We start from the raw sequence: 19,787 nt of genomic DNA, 5'->3' as shown, positions 1-19,787 counted from the left end.
TTTCTTCCACCTACCCACTAGTCACTCTTCCCTGTTTGAGTTTCCTTTTTGTTTAATGTCCATATAGGCAGAACCTGAAGTGTCTATTTCTTCTGTTTATTAGTTTGCTTAACGCCATGGCTTTCTTTTTTGTTTTTGTTTTGTTTTGTTTTTTATTGAAAACCTTACAACCATCAAATCTGTTCTGTATCTAAACCCAGTGATCGATTTTTCATGCATCAAAAATACTTAATCATCACAGAGATCGTCCCGGAAGTGTAAGGCTTCGGTCCAGAGCGCTTCTGGCAAGGCACAATGGACACCTATCCATCTAAACTCTGTGAGCTTGGGACCCCTAGTCTCACTGTCCCTAATTCCACAAAGACCATCAGGAATGTTCAGCTAAGAAGCTGCTGGGTGACAGCTGACAGCACTTACTGTCTTTCTCTTCTCTCGGTGCGCAGTGTGTGTGTGTGTGTGTGTGTGTGTGTGTGTGTGTGTGTGTTGGGGTCTCCAGTGCCTCTGGGGCAGGGCAACAGGTCCAGGCAAGCAGAGCTTATTGGCAAGTTTAGACTGCAGAGGTGCTCAACCTGCGGGGTGTCTGTTTCACAGAAGATCTAGCAGGAGGACTGAGGGTTAATGCTTTTCTATAGAAGCCACACGGAATAGTTTCCACGCGATAGTCCATATTAGGCAGTGCTGGGCATGTAAGAACCTCTCAAGTAAAGTTTGGAAAAGAAAGGTTGATCCCCCAACCCCCACGGACGATCTGGAGCAGATTTAAGCAGACATTCCTGATAGATGAACATGCCAGGCAAGAAACACACACACACACACACACACACACACACACACACACACACACACACACACACAGGCACGCACGCGCGACTGAAAGCCATTCTAGGGAAGGATTCTTCCTGTCCTGCTCCATTTGAGGAAGGTGAGTCAGCCAAGCCCTACTGCTCAGGCTGTCTGACTGGGATCCTGTTCCTGGCGGGGGTTCCTGCTTTTCTTCACAGAGAGCCTTCACTCTGCAACCCCAAAGGCAGGTGGAGCGTCCCCCACCCCCCACCCTGGGCAGCATCATCACTAGGGGAGTGCGGAGGGGAGCCAGCAATCCTCACTGGGGCAGCTAGGCGACATCTCCTGGAAAGTGGGCTGAGCTCTCTTCAGGCTCCGGTCCTCCTCTCCAATTCCTGCCTGGCCTTGCCCTTCCCAGAGGGGCCAGTGCAGACTGGTCAGCTGGAAGGAATCTGGGATTTCCAGGGAGCCCCTCAGACCCAGGTGGATCAGATTCCAGGTGCATAAGGGGCAGGTCCACAGCCTGCTCTGGCAGCAGTTGGATGGCTTGGCCCTGGCTTGGTCCAAGTGAGGGAAAGAGATGCCACCAAATTTGAACCTGTCCCTGCGTCCCGTTCCCCCCTTGTCCCCCCCCCCCACCGCCCACTGGTCCCCTCCACAGGCTGGTGTGAGTTTCCTGGCTTCTGAAGATCTGGCACAGCAAAGTGCATGGAGTGTGGCTGGGACAAGGTCAGCCTTGGAAAGGTGAGGCCAATGTGGAGTAAACTCATGGAGAGCAGAAGGCCAGTGACCTGGGCTGGGATCTCACTTTCTGGGTTTTCAGAAGTCTGTGCCACGCGGCGTGTGGGAAGGGGCCCCCACCCTGCTACACCCCTTACTTCTCCCATGTCTTCTTTTTCCTATGTAGCCCAAAATGGGGGTGCCATCCTTGCTGCTCTGTGGGGTGTCTTTTCTGCTTCCACTCATTGTGACAGCAGGTAAGTTCTGTGAGTCCTTGGGTCCCAGAGGCCTGTCGCCTCCTGGGCAGCATCTTCTATCACTCATCTCTAGGCAACTCACTCACTTTCAGGGGCATCACCTGAGCCCCAGCTTTGCTAATCACGCTTTCCTCCAGATGATCTCGTAGGCAGAGGCCAAAAAAAATGGGGGAACAGGAAAAGTTCATCCCCAAGTGCTCAACACTAAGTGCCACTTTGGAGCTTTGGACTAACTTAGGTGATACAGAGAAGTCCTCAAAGACTCATGTGGACTCAATTCCAGTGCTTGAATGGATGGATTACTAGTGGTGTCTGTTTCATATGAAGGGTTATTTTATGGTCCAAAGCCGCCAGAGACAGAACAACCTAAGGAAAATTAACCTGGTAGAAATGGGCTTTAAACCCCCCATCCACAGTAGATGAGGATGCCTTTCATTCAAGTCACTAACTGACTGCAAGTGCAGGAAGAAAAGATGGCCAGGATGTGTCTGTGCTGTGAGGAGGAGGACAGAGGAGGAAGGGCAGAGGAGGAAGGGCAGATGGGGAGGGGCCTGGGGAAGCCCTGTCCTTAAATGACTGGGCTAGTTTGGGAAAGTCCTCAACTGAACAAGCCCCTAGATAAAATGTTACATTGCCCAGAGCAAGACACATCCTGAAATGATCAGTGACACCAGTTTTCTGTCACCGTATTTCTCGTTCCTTCCTTTTCTCCTCTAGATACATGCGAGGATGCTGACGTGCACTATGAGATGATTTCAGAGGGCCAGCCTTTTGCTTTCAATTGCACATACCCCCCAGTAACAAACAGGGCTGTCAGTCTGATATGGTACAAAACACCCAACAAGAGTCCAGTGCCCAGCAACCAGCAGCTTAGAGTCCACCAGGACCAGTCCTGGATTTTGTTTCTTCCCTTGGCACAGGGGGACTCGGGCATCTACCAGTGTGTTATAAGGTAAGTCCTTCATTTAAAGCAGAACTGATTAGTGGGTTTCCTTCCCCATTTCTATATACATCTTCTAAGAAAGGGGGTGTTGTTACCTTTAGTATTTTAGACATGTTATATAGGCTCTACCAGTTTCCTAATTACATAGGCCCCTAAGTACCAAAAGGATAGATTGAGCCACCAGGAGGAATGCTCTTAAAGACAAGTGCAACATGGCACAAATACAGGACGTCCTCAAACTGGTATGAGATGGCTTCCAGTGAGCACATTTGAAAGCAAAACAGATTTGTACATAATTTTTGGAGCACAAGTTGCATCTTTTTAATTCAAATGATGTTTCGGGGTAGACCAGCTCAAAATTGTGTTTATCAATATTATTGCTAGGAACGCCCACTGACTTCTGACAACCAGTGGATCCAGAGCTTTATTCAGATTCTTCATAAGGAATCCATTTAAAGCAGATATTGAACCCCGCAGTTAGCAAACCCGGGGGTGTTCTAGAGTCCACATGAGGCCCTGTGCAACAAATAATCCTTCTGAGTGATGTAATCAATTGAGCTGTCTCCAAGAGAGAGAGACAGTTGTGCAGGGAGGCACTGTAGTCAGTAGGAAGGCACAGTCCCAAACAAAGGTGCTCTTTTCATAGTCTGTCTCCCCTTCCCTCCCTCCCTCATTCCCTCACTCACCTTCCCTCTTTCCCTCCCTCACTCGTCTTCCCTCTTTCCCTCCCTCCCTCCTTCCATCTCTGTTTCAGTTTGTAAAACTTTTCTGGACTTCAGCAAACCCACCTTTTACCCACGTTTGGCCAAGGACCATAATTCTATGAATTTCCACACAATCTTGACTGACAACAACCTACTATGTTCTATCTCTACGTCCTAGTTTTCCCATGGCAAATCCATACGTTAGTCTCTGCTCATCTGAAACAGTTTGTGGTCTATGGTTTTCCTGCCTTCAATATTTTTATAAGTGGCAGAGGCAGGTGCTTTATATTTCACCAATCCTTTGTTTTATGTGATGTTTCTTCATGCATAAGCGTAGGTGACTTTTGTGGCTGAGGTGCAGAGTGAACATTGTAGAATCTCTTCAGAGAAACAGTTCAAGAGGCCTACAGTGTCCATCAGTCAGGCTGGGCCAGGCTGGATGAGATGCCAATGTCCACCCTGCATAAACGCAACTTAACCTAGGGTAATGCGTGCTTCTGGGCTGCTCATTACTTCTTATGAGGCAGAGGGGTTGTACAGGGTCTGGAAAATAATCGGAAAAGATGGGAAAATGACTCAATGAATTCCAGGACTGCCTACGAGTTCACTGGGCTCAACCTGCTGTTGGTTTGTTTGTTGTTTGTTTTGTTTTCAGGAATGCCCACAGCTGTTACCGAATAGCTATAAACATAACCATTTTGAAAAAGCATTGGTGTAACTCATCCATGGAGAGTCCCATGAATTCAGCAGACGAGTACCAACAGACGTTACCGATTGGAATGTCGGGCAGTCTGGCGTGTCATCTGACCTTTCCAGACAGTTGTGTTTTGGATTCAATAAAGTGGTATAAGGTAAAAACAAACAAACAAACAAACAAACAGAACACCACCACCACCCTCTATTGATATTGCTTTTTCCTTATATAAAACCCACTTTTTAAACAAGAGTAAATTTAATTCTTCAAGGCAGAGTTGGTAGATTTTTGGTGTGCTTCAGACAACAAGTGAGAGTAATCCTGATAATTACTTTAAATGTATGATTGTTGTTATTTTGTAATATTGTTGTATCCTCTTTATGCCACCAGTTGTCCATTTTTAAGCTCTCCTGGTTATCTTTTGTCACTCACATTGGTTTGTTAGAAAGTTGCTTTGAAAATTACAAATTACACATACTCACGCCTAAGATCTTCCCTGCCATCCCTGTTCTGTGTTACTCAGCACACATTGCCCCCAGCAGGTGGCTGCCACCGTCAGTTCCCACCATGGCCTCCTATAGTGCTGCATCTGACCATTAACATTCATATCTTAGCTGCTTTCCCTTTGACATGTGACCAGCGCATCTTCCCATGCGCATCTTTCTTCATCTTGTTTCCACTGTAACTTGGCTTTGACTCCACAGACAAGGCTCAGCTTGACTCTGGAGCTCAGTCCCTCCTCCTGCTTCCTGCTCCTCAGCCCAGCTACTCTTCCTGCTTCCTGCTCCTCAGCCCAGCTACTCCTCCTGCTTCCTGCTCCTCAGCCAAGCTACTCCTCCTGCTTCCTGCTCCTCAGCCCAGCTACTCTTCCTGCTTCCTGCTCCTCAGCCCAGCTACTCCTCCTGCTTCCTGCTCCTCAGCCCAGCTACTCGGGTCATGGACTTCTTTTATGGAATTTTCTCCTGTTGTGGTGACTCCCAACTATACAATTATTTCCATTTCACCTCCATAACTGTGATTTTTGCTGCTGTTCTGGATTGTAATGTTAATATCTGATATGCATGGTATCTGATATGAGACTTCTGTGCGGGTCATGACACACAGGTTGACAACCATGGCTTTCCAGATTTTACCTGATCATCCCCTCCCCCCACTTACTCTGCAGTGACAGGATTATTCAACTGTCTCACATTTTCTTTTGCTGAATTTTGGTGGAAGATTGTTTCCTGGGAAGCGGTGCATTTCATTGGAGGTTTCATCCATACTGGCAAATAATTGATCATCGCTTCTCCTACAGCTGTGGAGACGCTTTTAGTCCTCATTTCAGGATAGAGACCCACACTCCTCCTCTCTTTCCCTGACCTGGTCTAACATGAGCTACTTGTCCTTCAAACAGAGCCTTTCGTCTTCTCTGAAAGCCCGCTGGCTCTCTCTTCCTATTCACCTGGGTTCTTTGCCGCCTCGTGAGGAAATGAGTGTCCTTACATCTGCCTTATGTACCTCTGACAGAGGGGAGGCTCTCAGGGTGCTTGATCACCCCCCCTACAGCTGCTACATGGCAAAGATGCAAATAAGGAATCATTCTGTTTCACTGATGTCACAACTTGCTTCCAAAGTTTCATATCAATTTGACTCTGTAGGACTATTGGCAATTTCTTACAAGCTTAGGATAGCTTTGCATGTTAACTTTAATTTTCAAAAATCAATTTGACTTGGGAAGCAGTGGCAAGTAGATCTTTGTGAGTTCAAGGCTAGCTTGGTCTACATAGAGCATTCCAGAACAGGGCTATATATAGAGACTCTGTCTCAAAAACAAACAAACAAAAATCAAATCAATTTGCTGAGCCTGACATGCTGCCTTGTCATTTTAGTTTTTCCCCTCTGTCACCAATGGATTGACAGTCTGTTGAGTTTGTTGTCCATTTCTGAATCCTCTTCAGATCTACCCATGTCTTTGGTTGTATTTCCCTGTTAATATTTCTCCCTGTTTTATTGCTAACTTATATATTTTATACATTCTTTGTCTTGGGACCAACAAACACACATTAAAATATTTTCACTGAACCTTAAAATACGTACTAGAAAATAGAAGAATGTCATTCAGGTGGACAGGGATTGTCAGAAAGTTAACGGGGTTTTAATTGTACTTACCACAAGGTCAAGATTAACTATTACCAAGAGCTTCAAACTCGGCTGCTGTTACTATAAAGAGTGAAAACCAACCAAGCAAAAGCTAAACCCTCTGCTTTCCTCATTTCCCAGGACCAGCACTTCCCTAATTTGGACTCTCACATTAGGTTTGCTTGTTTCTGGCATTCATCTTTGAACCATCAGTGTGCAATATTTTGTATTTAGCCTCTTTGGACCAAGAGTAAACCTGTGAAATCCATCACACTGCAGTCTGTACTTCCAAGTAATCGTCTACGTGAATTGTTGTGTGGCCCTTCATTACTCTGGTCAGACTCTTGAGCTGCTCCGGTTAGAGGTGACGCTAGTGTGAACCTTCTTGTGCACACTATGTGCATCACACACACATGTGGTTTTGTAGAACATTCTGCAGAGGAATGAGGCCCTAGAGACTAGGACTGATGTTAGTGCCCTAGTGTGTCTGTATCTGATTGCAAAGGGTGTGACTGACCTGAGCGTCCTCTTCTCCTTGCATTCCTAGGCGCTGGAAAGAAAACCCCCAACAAGGGCTGTGCTACTGAGCTCCCTGCAGCCCTGCTCCTTGTGGTCCTTGCTTTTCAGATGATAGACTGATTTCCTCATGAATGATAGTGTTGGCTCCTTGAGTTTGTTTGTTGGTAATTGCATCTCTCTCTCTCTCTCTCTCTCTCTCTCTCTCTCTCTCTCTCTCTCTCTCTCTGATTACTTGTTCATGCCATAGCATGCATGTTAAAGTCAGAACAAATTGTGGGGCTCAGTTCTCTCCCCTGACCATGTGGGTCTGAACTCATGTCCTCAGGCTTGGATGTAAGCATCTTTACTGATACACCAATACTTCATGGAGTTGTTTTTTTTTTTTTAACTGTGAGTGTTAGTTGGAGCCACATTTAATTTAACTTTTCTCTACATAGATTCACAGTCCACCTGTCATTTTTCCATGCTTTTCAAGGCAATTCTGACTTTCATCAAACTTTCATTGTTCTGAAGAGACATCATGACCTAGACAACTTATAAAATAAAGTATTTAATTTAGACTTACAGTTCCAGAGGATGAGTCCATTATGGTGGGAAACACGGCAGTTCCCAGGCAGGCATGGTGCTGCGGAGGTAGCTGAGAGCTACATCTGATCCAGAAACATGAGGCAAACACAGACACAGACACACACGTACACACACACACACACACACACACAAACACACACACACAAACACACACACACACACACAGGGTGGGAGAGGGGGAGAGAGACAAAGAGAGAGAGAGAGAGAGAGAGAGAGAGAGAGAGAGAGAGAGAGAGAGAGAGAGAGAGAGAGAGAGAGAACCAATTGAGAAGACAAAAAGGCTTTTGAAACATCCAAGCTCATCCTCAGTGACACACTTACTCCAACAAGGCCACACCTCCTAATTCTTCCAAAATAAGTCCATCAACTGGGCACTGTGTATTCAAGCACATGAGCTTAGAGGGCCGTTCTCCTTTAGCCAGCATGAATAGCAAGATCACTGGGGCTCTCGCAGTATTCTTCCATTCCTGGAGTCCATCGTGTGGTGTGTAAACACCATCACATATCACTTGCTAGAATTTTTTTACCAGAATTTTGATTTTGTATCATGAATGATGCTGTTCTGAGCTCTTTGCTCCCGTGTTGTACCTATGTCAGATTTTCATATATTGGCAGTCTGTCTTGTAAAGTAAATGGAATGGAACTTTAGCTTTCTTTATTATAGGAATGTTTAAGAGGAAAATGGAAAGTAATAAACCTATTGGTTCTTCTGTTACATACATATGGAGTTCAGTAGTGACCTTGCTCAGGATGTGGACTCCTCTGACGACAAGTTTTCAGTGACATGTCCAGTTGTCTTTGTTCATCCCACTCAGCTCTGTTTGTGAGAGTTAACACGTGCTCACTTAGAATTGCTGATTTTGATCCCTTCAGATGGTACTATTAAAATATACTATTTTCTTTTTAATAATATTCATAGGATTTTAATTTCCAATGTCTTGCAGCTCTACTGTCTTTTGTTTCTTAGTCATCGCTCTTTCCAAGAGTTTGTCATTTTTGTTCATGTTGTCACAGTGTTAACTACAGAGCTTACAAATCCTATTTTATTTGTGTTTGTGTCCTCAGTTTCTGTTCTTGTCTAGTTCTCACCATGCCTTTATTTGATTTTTGGTTCAGTATGTTACTGTTTTATGAACGTGTGAGATAGACTTTTCTATCATTAAGCCTGAGTTTCTAATACATAGATTTAAGCCTGTGGCTTACTTTTCAACTGTGTCTTGGTTGACCTCCCTAAGTTTTGATTAATCATTCTCTGTGTGCCCTGCTCAGGTGATTCTGATTTTCCTGGTGATTTCCTCTCAGACTCTGGGTGTGTTAGAAGAGCTGCTTAATTTGCCAATGTGGCGTGTTTGCGTGCTTCTTTAAAGCGACTTGTCTGTCTGTGATAGAAGGCAGGGTGACAAGGGGCACATTCTATGCAAGCTCAGAACTTTGAAATTTGAGGCTGGCTTTTTGAAGCAGTACATGTTCCACTTCTGCACATACTTTTTTGTGTACTGCAGAGAATGTAGACACTGAACGTTGGGGTTTGTGGATGGCATTATGCGAGCCATGTGTTTTCCATTCACTGTCCTCTATTTAACTTAGACAGAAGTGTTAAGGTAACTTTGTGTGCTTGTTGATTTTACTATGCTCTTAACTTTAGTCATGTCTGCATTGTGCTTTTGAGATATTATTTACAGAAATATTTTAAGGTACTATGGCCTCCTGCTGTATTGAGCTTCTGAAGTGTGTCTGGTTTGTTTTCCTTGATGTTTGTCTCCATTTGGGACTAACACAGTAATACCAGGTTTCTTGTGGTAGCTAGTTTCCCCCCTTCAGCCAACACTTGTGTACAAGTACAGTGCTTGCAAAATGACACTTTCTCGACCTTTTCTAACTCAGGAAACAAGTTGCACACTTCTGAGATGCATTTGTGCAACTTTGTCAGAAACAGGTTTTTTTTTTCCTACAGAGTGAACTACCTTTGCCTATCTGCACAGTTGTACAGGTTCTGAGTATGTAACTGGATTTGGTGAAATCAGCATTTCTCTTGCTTCCCTGTGAGCAGGGTAGCTTAGTTTCAGTCACAGGAGCTCCCACAAGTGTTTCCTCAGTGTGTTCACATTTCTTAGAAACAGTGTATTTGCTTGCAGAAACATGAGTTACTGTGCCGTTTCACTCTTCAGCCATCACATGTGTACAAGTACAGTACAACGGAAGTGGACTCAAGTTAAGTTTCCCAATTTCAGCACCGTTTATTGGTGATGACCGTACTAATACTTCTGAGAAAAGGGAATTACCTCATAGTCAAAAGAATACAATTAATCACAAAAACAGATGAATTCTAAAATCCAACAGGCTACATGTTTTAAAGTGAAGCATTTCTTATCTATGTATTCATTATGTCAGTTCATAGTGAGTTCAGAATGAGGAAGACTGACAGGGTCTAAGGTTAATAGGGTCTGAAACTTACCAGAGTATATGATGACTTATCAATTAGGATGGACTTAACTATACATTATCCAGATATCTCTTAGTTCATTATGAGCTTAGAACAAAAATTTTATCTGTCTTTCATTCTAAGAAACAGAGTAAATTCAGACATCTCTAGGTAGTTTTATTCCAACTTGGGTTCATGGGAAGTTTAAACAAACTTGCCTATATTTATGGTGAAATACCAGGATTCGTGGTGCCATTTGCAGTGGGGGCTTATCTGAAGCCACAAATCTGATACAAGGCTATCCTTAGTGAGGCATCTGGATGTCCACAAAGGTATTTATTGCAGCCATAAACTGACTTTAACTTTTAAAACTATTTGAATCATACCAGGAATCCCAAATCAGGGATTAATTCATCTGAATAACAAACAGTACATCTTCAACAAGATACTGTAGGAAGTTTGTTCAATCAGAGGTGGTCAGTACCCAGAAAATAACAGTTCACACCAATGCCAAATGTATTTACTTTTGGTTTTTCGAGACAGGGGTTCTCTGTGTAACCTTGGCTGTCCTGGACTTGCTTTGTAGACCGAGCTGGCCATGAATGTAGGCCTGGCTGTCCTGGACTCGCTTTGTAGACCAAGCTGGCCGTAGACTCACAGTGATCTACCTGTCTCTGCCTCTCTGGGTGCTAGTATTAAAGGCATGTGTCACCATGCCAGGCCCTAATGCCAGGGTTTAGAGAGATGCAGCCATGCACAATTGACAGGGTAGTCAGAGGTTGGAAGCAGTTCTGGGGTACATCACAATACAGACAATGCAAATAGTGGATCATCTCCAGAGATCTCTCATGCCTACTGGACTTCCCCAAATCAATGGCTCCTGACAGCACGTCAGAGGCTGGGAGCACTTTGGGGATGCATGGTGGTATACGACCTAGCAAATACCAGATCACCTCATAGACAGCTCACATGCAGAGTGAGCTCCCTTAACAGGGTGGCTCTTGGCAGCTGGGAAAGATAGGAACTGAAATATTTGAATTAAAAAAAAAATGGACTCAACTTGCCAAATATCTCTCTGTGGAGTGGGACTTCTCAAAGGAAGAGGAACAGGTCTGAGCAAGAGTTTGGAAGTGGGTGCGTGAGGTGATGGTGACTAACTTGATGAAGTGAGTTTTTGGAACATGAAAGGCGTTTATAAGACGTTTGTCTTGTAAAAATGAGGATCTTGTTTGATCCCCATAAACACACACAGAAAAGATGGGTGTGGTAGCACTGTGGAGTCTGGCAGATTCCTGGGGCTTGTTGGCCAACCAAGCAAACTCAACTGCTGCTTTAAAATACAAGGTGGGGAGAAATGCATTCACACACACACACACACACACACACACACACACACACACACACGTGATGGGTGTCCACCCCCTTTTCTCTCTGTATGTTGATGGTCAACTTGATTTTATGGAGAAATGCGTAAGAATTTAAAGAACAGCTCTGGGTGTGTCCATCAGGGCATTTCCAGTGAAGATTGATAAGAGGAAAATGCCTGCCCTGATGGGGGTGGTGGCATCCCATAGGCTGTGTTCCAGATGAAACACTGAGGAAAAGGAGACAGCCTGGTGCTGCAGGCATTCTATCTACTTCCTGGCCTCCATGCTGTGTTCTCCAGGACTGTATCACACGTTTCTCCACATGATGGAGAAAAACTTCTGAAGCCTCAAGTACATTAAAGCTTGTCTTTGTTGTTTATATCATGTGCTTTTGTCAAAATGACAAAAAATTGACTAGCACAATACCTTAATCTGATTGCCCTTTAACCCCACTATTTTATTGCCCATCTGTCTGTCCATCCATTGACCTATCCACCTACTCACCCATATCTACCTGTCTGTCTGTCTGTCTGTCTGCCTGCCTGTCTGTCTATCTATCTATCTATCTATCTATCTATCTATCTATCTATCTATCTATCCTTCTATCTATCTATCTTATATGATGCATTGTCTTCTCATTAGACTATTAATATCTAAGGTTTAGGTTGTAAGTGACCATGAGGATAATGAAAAGTTGTTCTCAGCCTTTCTAATGCTGCAACCATTTAATACAGTCCGTCACGTTGTGGAGACCCTCCATCCATAAAAGCATTCTGTTGCTACTTCATAACTCTAATTTTGCTACTGCTTTAAATTATACATAATGTAACTATCTGACATGCAACCACAAAGGGGCTGTGACCCACAGGCTGAGAACCACTGGTATAGAAGTTGTGGTTCCCTGTAGTTCATAAGATAATGCTAAGTAACAAAGTCTCTAGGATTCACCAGCACTCATTCAGTTCTTGTGTGTGTGTCCTTAGGGTTGTGAAGAGATTGAAGCAGGGAAGCAGTACGCGCCTTTGGGTACAAAGCTTCTTGTGAACAATGTTACCGCGGAGGACCTCGGGCTCTATGCATGCACAGCCAGACTGACCCACTCGGGGAGACAGTTCATGATTAGAAATTACATTGCTGTGAGCAGTAGTAAGTGTGCTCAGGTACAGCGGCCTGGTTCTCAGCTTTATGGGATCTGGGTGGCTTCAGGCTCCGGGCTTTGGACATTTTGCTGAAGGGTGGCAGCCCCTCAAGCCTCCTTTAGGTCAGAGGGCCAGAGAGTGAGACAATGGGCATAATCAGTTTGGTTTTTCTCTACTTTAAAAACAGAATATTCAAAGCTCTTAGCTGCGGGACATGGGAAAGGGATCATGTAACAGGAATTTCCTGGGCACCTGGTGATAGTGTGAACAACACCCCCACGGTTGTGAGCATTGTGCTGGCCTTTGCAGGCTTGGTCCTGCTCCCATGGCCTCTGCTTCTGCAGAGTTCAGGGTCTACGGATGGGGTTCATAGACAGCCCACTGTTTGCACCATGTCAGCGCAGTCCTTCTATGAATAGCCCTGCTAACTGCTGTGTCACCTGCACTGTGTCCTTGAACATGTGACCATCCACAGCAGCATCTTAGATGAGGCCATAAAGGCATCAAATATCCAGGTCAAGCATATCTTGTGTGGTCAGGAAGGGAGCAACTTCTCGACACCCACAGAGGTCATTAGAACCATAGTCAGGGCCAGAACTGTGCCCTGTAGTGCCCACGTAAGCCCTGTCCCTTCTTTCCCACACAGTGGATGAAGCAGTCCTATCTCTTTTGGTGCTTCTTCCTCTTGGGCCTTCGTGTTTGTTACTGCACCTAAGGAAATACAGCTTTCCTTTTCTTTCAGCTTATTTCTCTCTTATATGCATGGTGTTTGCGTATATATATATGCCAGTGCATCGCTTGCATGCCTTGGGGGCAAGGAGGACAGAAAGGGCATCAGATCCCTGATGGTTGTGAGCCAGCATGTGGGTTCTGGGAACTGAACCTGGAGTCTATCAGGAAGAGCCTTAACTTTTTTTCACTGCAGTTGCACTTTGGGCTATCTGCTCCCGTGGCTTCCTCCAGTGTGGACCCTTTATTACAGAGGCTCTGTCATTCTCTGTCATATCTCAGCCTTGTTCTTCCCTCGTGGTTCTTCCTGCGTTACCTTGCACCATTCGGAGCTGGAATTTTGGATGCTCTTCAATTCTCATTTTCTACCTCTTCACTAAAAAACCAACTATAGTTGATTTTGTGATTGTCCTGTTCTTGGGATTTCCTGCTCATGATGTTTTCTGGAATCAGCCCCTCATCTTGTTTATATTTGGAGCTCCACTCTCTCCTAGGTCCAGATCCATTCACTGGCTGAATAACTGGCTGCCACAATGCTTTTAGTTTTACGTGAAGAGTTGAGGACATTTCTTTCCTCTAAGCCTTTGGGCATATGTTGCTGAATGGAAAGTGACAGTGACATTAGTCAATGAAACAAAACAGCTTAAGGAAAAAATAGTTATAGGAGAGATTTGGTGTTTAGCAAGTTGAACATGAGTCACGCAAGAGGAGAAGTGGTATAGATCACAACCTCTGTGGGTCTGGAACTCAGAGGGAGTTCTGGGGTTAAGACGGTCTTTTAGAAGGTAATTCAAGATGTGCATGGGTGTTCCTGAGGGGGATTACCTCCCCCTATATATTCTCATAGGGTAGGGTAGGGGAATAATGGGAAAATGGGGGGGGGGGAGGAATGGGAGGATACAAGGAATGGGATAAACATTGAGATGTAACAAGAATAAATTAATAAAAAAAAAAAAGAAAAAAAAGATGTGCATGGGTAAGATGGTCTAAACGGTGTAGAGAATAGAAAATGAATGATTCAGAGGCAAAGACACAGAAGGTAAAATGTGTTAGAATGTGTGATGAAGAATTTGAAGATGATGATGAGAAAGCTGTTGACTGTGATGAGCTCCTGAGTTGACACATGTGTGATTTAGTGGTGGTGACCCTTGGCTAGCAGGTGATGACCTCTCCTCATGAATAATGAATTGAGCTTTACAGAAATCAGTAGCATTTTGGTCACCCTAAATGTCACATCCTTGCTTTTGACTTTTTTTTTTTTTTTTTTTGACAATGTTGCTGAACTTCATGCCATTACATTCTTTTTCTTGGGAGTGAATAATTTTTGTCATTCTAATGCATGTTCTTGTGGTTGTGGTTTCTTACCAGAGGAAGTCTTGCCTGGAGGAAGGATTCCTAATATCACATATCCCCGAAACAACTCCATTGAAGTTCAGCTTGGTAAGTAGAGCTGTTGGAGCCATCCAGGATCCATGGTAAAGCTCATTGCACTCACTAGTTTCAGTGGATGCATTAAATCTCCAAGGTGAAGACACCTCTCTACATGTCTAACTTACAACTCTTGGTACCTGAACTCACCAGGGGATGTATCAAAGTGAAGGCCAAGAGCCTAAGCTCGGGAGACTGTGGTGTTACATTCTGGCACTGAGCTCTGTAAGTCTCACTGACTTCTGCAAATTTGTTTATACAAAGGCATTGAAAACACAGACACGATTACTGAAATGTGCAACTATTGCTACTAAGTGTGGATTTCTGGGTCATATTATCTCATATTGGAAAATAGATTCACGGAGTAGGGGAAATGACTACATTATATCCTTAATTTACTTTGAAAAGCCCAAAAATATCAATGTTTCAGAATAGGGTCTCACAAGTTATTTTAAATGTAGAAATACTATCAATAAAATAAAGATATTGAGCACATTCTGAGAAGAAGGCAATTAAATCAAGGCTTTATTAAAAGAAATCTTCTCAGATTCAGTCAATGTCCTAATTCAGTTAGGATTTTATTCATCCAATAGCATGTTTGATTCTTCCAGGCTGTTTCATTGGGGACACAGGTACTGTAGAAAATCAAGTGTTGGCAAATATTTGACCTGTTGGGTGCTCAGCCCATCACCCATCCCGAGGCTCCAAGAACACTTTTTCCAATAATATTGCTATAAGGATGTTGATATCAAGACAGATGTTAAGGCAAAAGCTTTATTTCTTGTCAGGAGAGATGTAAGGATGAAATTTCAATTTTGAATATGTAAATACATAATACAACATGGCCTTAAAAACTTGTACACACAGAGGAACAGTTTTCAGTAACCAAGTACTGACTTTCTATGGGTATTTCAATGCATTAAAAAAAAAAGATTACTGTGTTCTCTTACATAGCTTTCTAATAGTTTCTTGGCTTTATAAGATTCAATGAATTTTAAATGATGAAGAACCAGCTTGGAGCTAATAATTTAAAGATGTATAGATAGGCTAACAAACTTACACAATCTATAAATATTAATGGAAGAGAATGAGGAGAAATAGATTCACACACATACACCACACTTTTGGATTTTGATAAAGACTCTATAGAAAAGTAGATAAATTATAATATTTAAAAAATATTTTAATATATACATTTATACTATTACACATATGTAAAATAAACTACATACAGCAAGAACCACAAAACAATCAGACATTTTATTACTGTTACATTCATAGCGTTTTGTCTATTTGTATTTGGCAACCTTGAGGAAAACATCTTTTCTGTCTTGGTGAGTCTAAAATGCTGAGTGTAAGTCAATATCTATCATATGTCATCTCCATCAACTTAAAACATCTGTCTACATCTAAAAACATCTTAATTCCTAAGCAACTAAGCTTAATTGTAAAACTAAACTATCTGGTCTTCAAACCTTCAGAGACTTGAAAAGGAATAAAATATATTACCTGAGCAAACAGAAAGTACAGGCTAACAGCTTCCAAAGAGGGGAAAAAATGGCAGAGACAGTTTGCTGCCTGAACAATCACACAAAACCCTCTAAACACTGAAACATCACCTTACAGCTCAAATATATATATGTGATGGACATATTTGTGAGGCAGGAGCTATTGAAGACTTGCTTACCCTGTCTTGGCAGAGTTTGTCCATTGACTCGGCCTTCAACCACGCTTGCCCGTTTTTAGCCAGAATGCTGTCAGTGGCATTTTCCCCAGTGCCTGGTTTGCCACATTTGAAGCCATCTCCATAAAGAGGTTCTTTGATGCTCATCATCTTTGAGGTAGGCTGAGTGTTGCCTGGAGTTAACCTGTCTTATTGTCAATGAATCTTTAGAATAGTAAAAATACCTTTAAATGGCATATTATGTAGATCTCTGAGGATAAATTATGACCTTAAAAAATGGAGAGTTCCATTCTCCCAGGGTGGCCTTGAACTCCTGATCTTCTTGCCTCCATCTCTCTGAGGGCTAGGATTATAGATGTGTACTACCACACTACCACCTGGGCTAGAAAACTAAAATTGCTTAAATAAAAAATCCTTTCCTATTAGATGTACTATAGAATAAAATAAATTTTGACTTCTCCCTCACATCATATAAAATAATCCTGGGTAGATTGTAGACCTGAATATGATACTTAGAACAACGTTTCTAGGGGGAAATCTTCATGAATATGAATTAATAAATGATATTTTTTTAAGATTGGGACACATAAAACCCTAGTTGTAAAAGAAAAAATGTATAAATAAGATGCTTTTAAAATAAATTCCTTTTTATTAAATGTATTAAAAACTTTGGAGGAGAGAAAAATGCTTATAATAGGTGATTAAAAACCTTTCCTCATTTACAAGGAAAATAGGACTGATTAGAAAAGGGGAAATCAGCCATGGTCAATCAATATCACCACTATGACCCAATCATACAAGGTGGCTGTTTGCTCATGTGCAGTCTGGAGAAATACTAATGAAATTCAGAGTGTGAACATCTGTAGTAAGATGCTCTGGTCACTAGTACTATTGAGTATATAAATCAACAAGAAGCTTACACAGTGCTGGGGGGGAGCGCAGACTGAACCAGCCCTCAAGGAAACAGTCTATCACACTCTTGTGAGGTTGAATATTGTATGTAGCCAATACTAATGCTGGAGAAGTTATGTGTGCCTCTCATATATGGATTACATGCATGTATGTGCACATATATGTACCATACATGGAATGTGTTTCGTGTGTGCCTCAGGCAACATACACATTGGTGTTCCTTGAAGACTCACCGAGCAAATATCAGAAACACACACAACAAAAATGAATATGAAGCGATTTTAGAAGAAATAAGTAAGCAGTAATATATTCCAATGTAAAACACATGCAACAGCAAAGACGAACCCTGAAAGCAAATATTCCATATTGAAGGCAGAGTCTGGGGATAAATATGCAATTGGTGCAATGTGAAAGAAGGAAAGGAAACGTGGGAGCTCCGGAATTCTGAAATCACACTGTTTCCTTCATGTGGGAAGATGAGGTGGCTGTTCACTTTATTATAACCCACTGAGATTTAACCACACCCCATGGTGTTTATTGAACATGTTATGCAACAGAATAAAGTGTAAAACGTCACATAGAATAGAGAACTCCTCCTGAAAGGTGAAGCTGGCTTTACTTGACTGAGAGACAAGATAAAGTGATGATATAGGCTTATTAAATGTGGTTTGGGCTGCGTGTGCAGATGTAAGGTTAGGGAAAGGGTGTAGGGGCAGGGGCTGCAGCTGTGAAGGTGAGCCCATCACTGGGGTTGAGAAAAAGGAACTAGAGTTCATGGCTACGGCCCCTTGCAATGCTCATGCCAGCAATAGCAAATCACTCAGTCCATCTGAACTTGAGCTCTCTGTCTGTCACACAGGAGTCCCTTCCACTTTTCTTCTTTGATGAATAATTTCAAGGATACACAGCACTCTTGCGAGATGTGTTAGAGACACTCTGTAGACTGTAAAGAAGTTGGCTACTGTCCATGTGGCTGCATGACGTAGTACGTATGTCTCACGCTGTGGGAAACTCTCCTCAGAAGTGATGCATCTGGACAGTGTGTAGTGGTCCCTCCTTGCTCCTGGCTTTTATACAGAAAGGGACCAGGGACACTGACATCAACTCCTCTGGGGATGTTTCTGGGCATTGGATATGCCTGGCTCATAGCAAGGCATGTTTATTTGTTAGCTAGATATCAACTACTCTGAGGCCTTGAAGGGTCTATGGGCCTTTGAGTCAGTGTTTATAAACTTGATCTCCTCAGGCTCCACTCTCATCGTGGACTGCAACATAACAGATACGAAGGGGAACACAAACCTGCGATGCTGGAGAGTCAACAACACCCTGGTGGATGACTACTACAGAGACTCCAGGCGCATCCAGGAAGGGATCGAGTAGGTGCAAGAGTTACTCCATCCACAGCAATACGCTGTCCCTACTGCTTTAGATGGACAGGCAGTCGCCCCACCTTTGCTTTTCTGCCTTTGGTTCTGCCTTCTAACGATCACTATCTAGGCATCTGGTCCTGGCAAAGGCAAGATGCTGATGTTTTCAACGGGATCGGCAAGACATGAACTGTACCTTAGAGAAACAGCATCCATGACACAACTGCTACGCAAATCCAGCCCATATCATTCAGTTATATTCTGAGCTGCTGGCCTTTAGTGTGGAGTTAGCAAAGCAAAGGCCAGTGAGGGGTTTCCTGTGGGAGACAGTGTGTATCAGTGATGCTCCAGTACAGCTGATGGAGCTATGGTTTGTGGTATAAGTGAAATCAGGATGAAGGATCGTGATGGGGCTCACTGGATGGACAACTTAGGATATAATTTAGGGGAACAGAAATGCACATGGACGGTAGCTAGCAGAGCCACACTTTCTTATGACCGTTCAGATGAAAATGCAGATTGGCACCTATAGAATGTCTATACATTGAGTCACTCCTGTAAGCACTCATAGAGTAAAACAATGGCCCGGAGAGATTTCTAGGAAAGCAAGCAAAGAAACATAGTACTTGCAGGAGATAAGCCATGGCTTTGTTGGGTGTACCTGGCTCAGGTGTTAATGCAGACTCTTTGCTCCCTAGGATCAATGTCTCTCAGAGGAATCATATTTTTTACACAGTGAACATAACGTTCTTCGAGGTGAAGATGGAGGATTATGGCCGTCTTTTCACATGCCACGCTGGCGTGTCTGTAGCCTACATCATGCTGAAACTCCCAGGTAATGCCTCACGTGTCACATGCTGCCCAGAGCGCTGAAAATGATGGGCAGAGAAGGCTGGCTACAGACAAGTGCTGTCATGTACTCAGGAGGAGGCATCCAGAGGCACAAGATAGAGACCCTGGTGCTCCACTTTGTTAAAGATGGGGCTCTGTCTTGAGCTGTGTTGAGATAAAGCTATGATTCTATCAAAATATTTTTGGTTGATCCATCTTCAGAGACACTGAGATTTTAATGCACGAAAACCCCAGAAAATTGAGTTTTTAAACTAAATTTTTAAAATAAGTTGCTCAATGTTGACATTCATTTAGCTGTGGCTTTCAACTTTCATTTTATCATAAATAATTTGTTATATAAATAAGATGTTTAGCTTTAATTTTTTTGCTCTGTAGTGTTGTGATATTATCTATAAATCTCAGGCCTTTCAACTGCACAGAGCTCTATTTTTTCCCTTTGATCATTTTGAAGATCTAAAGAGCTCTTACATTTTTTTCTTTTACCTTTGTCACTTTTACACATGAATAGGCCACACTGTGGTCACAGGCAGCCCACCATGACCTTTCCCATCTGTCTCC

General features: G+C 43.0%; 1 protein-coding gene across 1 annotated transcript in view; it reads left to right on the top strand.

The window, feature by feature from the left end:
• The first annotated feature begins 1,696 nt into the window (after positions 1–1,696).
• The window catches only part of LOC127195373 (interleukin-1 receptor-like 2), a 33,657-nt gene continuing 15,566 nt past the window's right edge, over positions 1,697–19,787 (top strand). Inside the window, exons 1-7 of the mRNA XM_051152745.1 lie at positions 1,697–1,760; positions 2,478–2,712; positions 4,063–4,258; positions 12,102–12,264; positions 14,355–14,426; positions 18,257–18,386; positions 19,076–19,212. Coding sequence (XP_051008702.1) covers positions 1,697–1,760; positions 2,478–2,712; positions 4,063–4,258; positions 12,102–12,264; positions 14,355–14,426; positions 18,257–18,386; positions 19,076–19,212 — 997 coding nt within the window. The remainder of the gene's footprint in view (positions 1,761–2,477; positions 2,713–4,062; positions 4,259–12,101; positions 12,265–14,354; positions 14,427–18,256; positions 18,387–19,075; positions 19,213–19,787) is intronic.

Source organism: Acomys russatus, chromosome 11 (genome assembly GCF_903995435.1).
Source record: "Acomys russatus chromosome 11, mAcoRus1.1, whole genome shotgun sequence".
NCBI lineage: Eukaryota > Metazoa > Chordata > Mammalia > Rodentia > Muridae > Acomys > Acomys russatus.
Note: the sequence above shows the minus strand (reverse complement) of the source record. Positions and strands in the feature narration are given on the sequence as shown.